General features: G+C 38.4%; 2 protein-coding genes and 1 non-coding gene across 3 annotated transcripts; 1 reads left to right on the plus strand and 2 right to left on the minus strand.

The window, feature by feature from the left end:
- Window positions 1-1,573: 1,573 nt before the first annotated feature.
- LOC133729743 (vesicle-associated protein 4-2) lies at window positions 1,574-4,693 on the minus strand. Its single transcript, XM_062157307.1, has 7 exons — window positions 4,214-4,693; window positions 3,666-3,736; window positions 3,366-3,447; window positions 3,128-3,246; window positions 2,329-2,406; window positions 2,037-2,156; window positions 1,574-1,942 (listed from the first exon to the last, which is right to left on the minus strand). Exons 1-7 carry the CDS (start codon window positions 4,464-4,466, stop codon window positions 1,883-1,885), a joined length of 783 nt encoding a protein of 260 aa, XP_062013291.1. The 5' UTR covers window positions 4,467-4,693; the 3' UTR covers window positions 1,574-1,882.
- A 1,480-nt stretch (window positions 4,694-6,173) lies between these two features.
- On the minus strand, window positions 6,174-7,156 carry LOC133733449 (uncharacterized). Its single transcript, XM_062161068.1, has 2 exons — window positions 6,763-7,156; window positions 6,174-6,470 (listed from the first exon to the last, which is right to left on the minus strand). The coding sequence occupies exons 1-2, from the start codon at window positions 7,042-7,044 to the stop codon at window positions 6,306-6,308; spliced, it is 447 nt and encodes a 148-aa protein (XP_062017052.1). The 5' UTR covers window positions 7,045-7,156; the 3' UTR covers window positions 6,174-6,305.
- Window positions 7,157-7,287: 131 nt separating this feature from the next.
- TRNAL-CAA (transfer RNA leucine (anticodon CAA)) lies at window positions 7,288-7,371 on the plus strand. The gene has a single exon. It is a non-coding gene; the product is annotated as a tRNA-Leu (tRNA).
- The last annotated feature ends 819 nt before the right edge of the window (window positions 7,372-8,190 follow it).

Genomic DNA, 8,190 nt, shown 5'->3' on the forward strand with positions numbered 1-8,190 from the left:
ATAAAATTGAGAAGATTTTGCAGCAAATATTTTGAACTTTAACTGTTATGTTTTAAAGGGGTTTGTACACGTACTAGTAGTGTAATGGGGTTGAAACATCTCTGATAAAAGTTCAAACCTAATCAAATTAAAAAGCATGATCTGTCAAGAACTGATATATATATTTGCCTTGAATTAATGTAAAAATGAACACCGGAATTCAGAAACATGCAAGTGTGTATGACAAGACTTGCCCAAACAGATCTTCCTACCCAAAAGTACTGTATGGATCTATGTACAAATGAGAAGATCGAGAAGCAGGAGGTGCTAGCAAAATGAATTCAAGTCTTCTTCATCCGTGTGTCCAAAGTTCTTGTTAGCTTTGTGCCCAGCAATTTAAGTACATGACTTTGTGAAGGGACTCCTCAGCCTCAGCTTGCTTCCTCCTTTCACTTTCAGCGCTACCGCCTTCCACCGGACTATTAAACCTCCTGCTGCATGTCAAGTACTGTCTCTGCTTGCTCTCCTTCGGGCTCGAAACACCTGCCGGATCAACCCTGCTGCTCTCCACAGTAATAGCAGTTCCTAGCGTATCTCTCCTCCAATAACTCATTGAATATTTAGATAATGTGTATGAACTTGTTCTTCTTCTTTTTCTTCTTCTTGCAGCTGAAAGGGATAAGGCTTTATATAGGCAATGTGTCTGGGACAGTATCAGTTGGCGGGGAAGGTGGTATAGTGGTTTTGGATAACTTCAAACTTAAAACCATTAGTGGGAAGCCATTGGTTTCTGGTTTTATACCAGTGGCGGGATTTGTATTTTCTGTACTAAATTGACGGTGTATGATTTCTTAGAAAAATTGAATCCACAAGAAACTTGGGAAGGAACGGAAGCGATGACATGCTTTGCATTAGGCTTGGGATTCTGGTTTAGTGCCATAAAAGTTGCCACCATATGTTGACCAACCTTGATTAATTAATTGAGGCACTATGATAATCTTGTTTAATTAAGACTAGGTGCAATCTCAATGTGCTTTTGCTACCTGAAGAAACGTGGTCATTGTCTTTCTTTGCATATTCTAAAGTGTAATCTTGAAATCCCTCTTTGGTGTTCTTGTGGATCGAAATAATGAGAGAAACTACGTCCTTCCTTCGTTCTTAAGGTCATCTAGAACGAAAGAAAATGTATAATACAAGTACATATATTTTTTTCGTTTCCTACTGGTCCTGTATTTTACCATTTTACTTATTCTTAGTTTGATCTTTCTAACTATACAATACAATCTGAGCAATCATCTCTTGAACATCAGTGTATGCCGAGGAAAATTGAAAATCAACTGGTCGTTTCACCACAGGTACAATCCATCGGAGAACCTGAACCAGTCTAGTAAGATCAACTGCATTTCTCATTTACAATTTACAATACTCAAGAAAGCCTCTCACAGTATGTATCGATTGCCATGAGTGCAGAATATGAGTCATAAGGTCTAAGCCAGTTTCAGAGCAATGCCATAGAAAGGTCTTCTTCTTCTTTTTTTTCTTTTTTTTATGACACATAGAAAGGTTACTTGATACTAGGAGATCAGTTCGACACTAAAGAAAACACTTGCCCGAAGAACAGTATTATTCCTCTGGACAAACAAAATCGCATTATCTACAGATTGCTGAGACTAGCAAAGTTCAGAGTACTCTCCAATTAAAGGAGACTCTACACTTCAAACTTTTTTTTCTTTTTCATTTTTACATTAAAATATATTGGATTGTCGTCATCAATTTTTTAATACAACCACCACCTTCACATTACGGGAAAAGATACGAGGGTACTAATGCAAATCATAAACTGATACAATGAAAAACACTTTTGATTTTCACTTCAACCAACCAGCACAAATGAAACACCAGTTCATGCAGAGTCCAACCCTTCAACCTGCTGCCGAGCAAGATATCTTTCCCTCCGCTCCTTCTAAAGAATATGAGAAGAAAAAGATGGATGAGGAACACGATAAGATATTCAACTCAGAAAAATTTCTCCTGTGATTAGAGAACAAAGTACTTACCCATTCATCGATGACAAGACCTTCTCCTATGATCTTTGGACCAGCATCTTCTGGAGGTTTCTTGCGTGCTTCAAGCGCAGCATCAGCATCAGCCAACTGGCGCTTCAATTTTTCCATAGCCTACAACATACAAGGTGCAATCTTTCAAACATGTATACCCTATTTAGAGCATCTTACATGAGACCAGTAGATAGATGCACGAGGAGGTTCATGAAAACTTATAAACACAGCTGCTAACATTGAGTTACTAACATCAAGTCAATGAATAGTGGAGACACCAGAAAACACTTACAGGGGTAGAGCGCTCTGGATCCAGAAAGACAACCCGTAGTATCTGCTCTATTGCTACTTGTTCCTTCTGCTCATCAAACTGTGGGCAAGAGCGAATTTCTAAGATTAGTACTAATGTACAATAACTACATTGCAAAAGAAAATTCCATTATCCTACCAATGCATATCAGTTTCATATCAACTTCAAAACAAAGATACAATTCACAGCGAAGACCTCAAATTGAACAAGACTATACCTTTTTACAGTTTCTAAACAAGTAGTAGGACAATATCAAAAGTCATATCCAATCAAGATGCAATCAACAGAATCTGAACAAAGCTAAATCAGCTTTGAACTCAAAAGGTTGGAATTCTATCATGTCTAGACTCTGGACTAATCACATTAACGAAAATGTAATCACAGCAGACAACAGTATCATTGATATTAAACATTAATGACCATTGTATAGTTGTCATTCGACTATATGTGGCAGTAGCTCAGTATATGTCATCTAGGCAGACTTAGTAATGTGCAGTTTTCTAAATGCCCAGAAGCTCATTATACATATTAATGTGCTTCAGAACATAACCTACCATCTCCAATTTGTATATATAGTAAGTATGTCATCACATAAAAGAATTAGATCAAATTTAAATTGAAATGATTTGATCTAATTAGGATATACTTCAGTTGAAGAGGTGCGCTGAGGCCTTTTAAGCACAGTCACGGATTGAAAACATCCAAGTCAAATACTTAGGAACATGATTAACCAAGTAACACCATAATTAAAGATAGCACTTGAAGGATGCATGTAACACACCAGCTCAGGTACATAGTCCATTGGCCCCTTCACCTTCAGGCTCATTATTTTAAATTTAACTCGGCTCTTTTGATCCACTAGTTTTTCATTGTTCTCAGGAACCTCCACAAACTTGAACACTGCAGTAGAAAGCAAACATTGAGAAGATAAACTTAATAAGAAAACCCAAAATTAAACCTTATGACAAAAACCATTTTTTTTTAAATGAAATTACACGTTATTATACACAGAAAATTACCTGTGGCTATGAGACTCTCACCAGGACTAAGAATAGCACCAGGAGGACGCATGAAACAACTTTTCGGTGCAGTCGTTTGAAACTAAAGCACAGAAAAGTGATCAACTCATCAGAAAATTCAAGCAGGATAAGCAAATTTAAGAATGCAAACAACATTATTCAACATGAAACCTTGCTAATATAGAAAAGCAACGATAAGAAACACCGAAACAGAACTTACTCCTAACATATTAAGGCAATTATAATAGAATCAACTATCAAACTATATGCCCAAAAGGAAAACTTAACCTCTGATCGTACCTTGAACGCTACATGGGACTTGCTTGTGTTTTTAATTCTAATGGCACTCCTAACCTGCTTCCCAGGTTCACCTACAAGACACACAGAGTTTATCACCACAAAAACAATACGCAAGCACCGCTATTTCCTACTAAAACTTGCATACATCTATCAACACACACCAAATAAGTAAATAATCCAAAAAAACCAACTCCATTAACACCAACTCTTTCATGTCAATACAAAACTATCCATAACATTACTCGAAAATCCAAATCACAATCGCTTACGAGCTAAATCACCTTCTCATTTGGTACAGAGCTACATGAAAAAATGTCCAATCCTCATGTTCTAACAGAAATATTCCAAAAACAGATATTTTCATGCTTAAACAAACAAAATCAGCAACCAAATCCAGAAAAATCTAAAACCAAATTGAAAAAAATAGACAGTAAAATCTACCTACACAGCTAATTTAACCAAAAATAAACAAAAATCAGAACCATACCAAATATATATACAAAAATAAAAAACAGATAGAAGCAGGAAATGGATGAGATAATACTCACAAGGAAAATATAGCTTATTGCAGGGATCGAGCTTCAGTCTACGACGAGTCGGAAGCAGCGACCTGGCTACCGACGACACGGAACTCGAGGCGTGAGGAATCGATCCGTCGCCGTTCGGCTGGTGGTGCGACATAGAAGAAGACGACGTCGTAGTGGCGGCGGCGTTACCGGACGGTCGAAACGGCCGTTTGAAGAAGCCCCAGACTTTTCCGTCAGACGAAGACGACGAAGACTTGTGGTCAGCTATGGCCATCGGTCAGAGCATTAGATTAGGGAACAGGAAGCGGCGTCGTTTCGGAGGTGAGAGAGCCGGAATCGGAACTGAGGGAGAGGATTTCAATTGGATTTTGACCGGGTGGAGTTCACGTCCGAGAGGAAGGAGGAGGAGGGGACCCCTTTATGCTCCGCCTTTGTGGAATCAATCCTTCACTTTTTGGCAACTGTTTCTGTTTGGACTAAAATGAGGAAACGACGCCGTACTGGGGGATGGAAAAAGTGGCAAAACCATGGCTTTTTGTAGGCGAGGCGTTGACGTGGGGTGTGGGTGAGTTGACTTTGGGTTTTGCTCTCAGCTACTGTAGCAACTGTTGCAGGGTGCATGGTAAATTCTGCGAAAGGGATTCAGAGCACCGATGTGGCACTTGTATTAATATGAATCAACGATCGGATAACATCAAATGTAGTTTTTGGTGAAAGGTTAATTGTAAATATTAAAAGTTGAGATATAATGTTAAGTGTTAGGTTATTTACAGTGTCAGTGCAATGAAGAATTTCTGCAGTGGGATTAGTTTAGTGCTAATTTTTGTTTAATTTGTTGCGTTTGTATCAATAGGAATGAATGGCCGGATTTGTGAAAGGTTAACCTAAATATTAAGAGTTGAGATCGCATAATAGGTATTAGGTCAATTACAATGCCAGTGCAATGAAATTTTTTTGCAGTGGGATTAGGTTAGTGCTAATTACTGTTTAACTCGTTGTGTTTTGAAAATTTTTAAACTTAAGTGCGGGTTGGTACTTGATTATGTGATTGATTAGTGGGATTTACTATTCCAAACTGTGACGTTGCAAGATTTGGACTTTGTGTTTGGTGTAATGTAATATTATTTGGAGTCTGAATGCATGACAAAAAATTTTGTTTTTGTTTTTTTTAAGACTACTAACTAATCAATCAAGGCTTAATTGGAGGCAAGACTCGCTCTAGCAACATATGATAGCATGATCCAAAATCCCTAAGTTGTTTCCGAAAAATATAACATGACATCAGTATAAGGGCATTAAACACAAGACGATTAACCACTGCAAGTGGCCTAGTGGTTCTTGCCTAGCTTGGTGTGCTCCCCAACCTAGCTCCGAACCCCGAACCTGTCAAAGTGGCCAGACACTGTGCTGCAATGCATAGTTAGAGCATTTCACATGCGCTGAAGGGTTTATATTGGGCCTAGGAAGCCTTTGGGTTCCCCTTGAAAAAGTCAAAAAAAAAAACACAAGACGATTAATTATGATAGACGAATCGAGTAAACATTCAGTATAATGCAAACATTTTTTTTAGTTATTCGTGATTAGCCAAATTACAAGTTGTCCTATATTTTTTAACAGATATAAATAAGAATTTGATGAATTAAAAACAAAATAATTTATAATTTAGCCGAATTTAAACGTGAATGATTCTTAAAAATACTGATCAACTCGTTCTCTCCAAGTCCGCTGTGGTATGAATGGTGGAAGTCCACATCTTTCCTTGTTGCATAATGCATAAGATCACACAACTAATATAACGCATAGTTTATCTTGTAACCATTAATTGTCTTCCACAAAATTTTGAATAGGTTTTAGTTTCAATACAGAGAGAAGTCAAATACGCGTGGGAATTGCCTTGGCTATCAGGGCAGCATTGACTATTCAAAATTTCAAATCGAAGAATGTTTTGGTTTGGTTAAACTAATGGCTAGTCGTTCTAATGGAACTATGACATACAAGTTTAACACTAGCATTACTTTAACAAAAGCTGAGATAATTGAGCATTTCAAAACTGGACGTCGTTTTACAAAGGCTTAGTATTGGCTTTACCACATGAACTAATCGACCAATTTAATTAAAAAGGCTGGGAGTCATCCCATTGAAGAACAGCAGAGCCTAAATTCTGCTCTCTTTTGAGCTTGTCCTTTACAAACCAGTCGCATATTCTCCCTGCATTTAGCTCCTCAATTGTGCATCCTTCTTGCTCCGATATCACCCTTAGCAGATTCAATGACGATATCTATGCATACACAAAACAACTAATTTAACACTCGAAAGTCTACTATTTTTCCACTTATGTATCGCTACATTAACTCTCTCGTAGTGGTAGACTAGCTCCTCAAAGATAGATCAATCAGTTTAGTGTCCGTGTGGTATATCTACCACTCTCGGAAGCTAGTCTATCACTACCAAAAGTCCAAAAGTAGTGCATAGATACCTTGTACTTAACGTGCTCTTATTTAATAATCCCAAAATTTGTATGCAGGAGATTAAAGAACAATAAGAAGAATAGTGGAACTAGTTGATAGTACCGTTAGGCGACATAGAAACCTCTCGTGGGTGCTGAGGCCTGAGATTTCGACTAGACCAGCTTCTTCTAAAGTCAAGAATGGCTTCCTCTCGCTTCTGCCGCCTTCTCCTTCTTGTCCATTACTACTACATCCTCTGAAGCTAAGCTTTCGTTTGTGGGGGTACAATTTTTTCAATGGTGCAAAATGGGAAGTCTGCGTTTTTGTTAGCTTTTGAAACGCATGAGGATGGTTTGAGAGGATTGGTGAGCTATAATGTGTTCTACAGGGTTTCAGTAAGAACATGTTTTGTGTTTTTGAGCAATGTGATGGTAGTGGCAGAAGCAAGAAGAAAAGTAGGCTAAAAATGAAGCTTATCGGTTTTGTTCCAAGGTTTTCTTGTTTGTGGTGGAGACTTGGGGGTGATGATAGGGGATGTGGATATCTGATTGGATCATGCGGCTTTCTGGGATCTTGGGCTTGGGCTACCCAATATAATTCATCAATAATGTCGTATAAATAAACAAATACTTGATTACTTAACAAGAAGTCAGGATGGCGGAGTGGTCTAACGCGCCAGACTCAAGTTCTGGTCCTCTAACGAGGGCGTGGGTTCAAATCCCACTTCTGACATTTTTGTTTTTCGATTAACATATTTTCTTTTTTACATTTTTCCTTTTTTTCAATCAAATCCCACTCATGAACTTGCATAAAATATTAAAAGACTCATTCACTTTGTTATGGGAGATGTCTCATTTCATGAAAATCTATCCACCTGAGATCGATGAACAACAACGTACAGCAAAAACGTAACCTCTGGATTCAATTAAAAAGTTCATGTACATAGACAAACTATATACAAAAGCAATATACAATCAACAGTAGCACCAAAAAGATTGCTAGAAATCGAAACCGAGTATATATATACTCTCAGTTAATTCGGACCCCAGCAGCTCAAGTACATGACGGTCCTCAGAGACTCCTCTGCATTCTTAAGCTTCTCGCTCTTGGCCTCCTTAAAAGCACTTCCCTTTGAATCAATAGTTACAGAGAACCGCCTCGTCTGTAACTTCGAAGACGACGAAGAAGAAGCAGCTGAGGAAGCTGAATCCCTGAGAGACTTAACGGTCGACTCGCCACTTAGCTTGGGGGCCTGGTCTTTCATCGCCCTCATCCCTGCCTGGTACAACACTCTGCTCGCGTACCTCAAGCTCATGCCCAGAATATTTTTACAACCAAAACACCAAACTCAAACTTTGAAGGATTAAGAAATGTTGGTTTCTCTCTTTGAATATATTTATATGGTGAAGTTGGATCCCCAGGTTTTTAGAGAATCTGTGGGAGCTTGTGATGTACATGGATTGGCTTGATTATAGCGGACTTGGCAAGAAATCTGGGGGTACTGGGTCCGCGATCAATGAGTGACTGACGCGTGTCTTGTTTGGATGAGGA

The sequence above is a fragment of the Rosa rugosa genome, chromosome 2 (genome assembly GCF_958449725.1).
Source record: "Rosa rugosa chromosome 2, drRosRugo1.1, whole genome shotgun sequence".
In the NCBI taxonomy this organism is placed as follows: Eukaryota; Viridiplantae; Streptophyta; class Magnoliopsida; order Rosales; family Rosaceae; genus Rosa; species Rosa rugosa.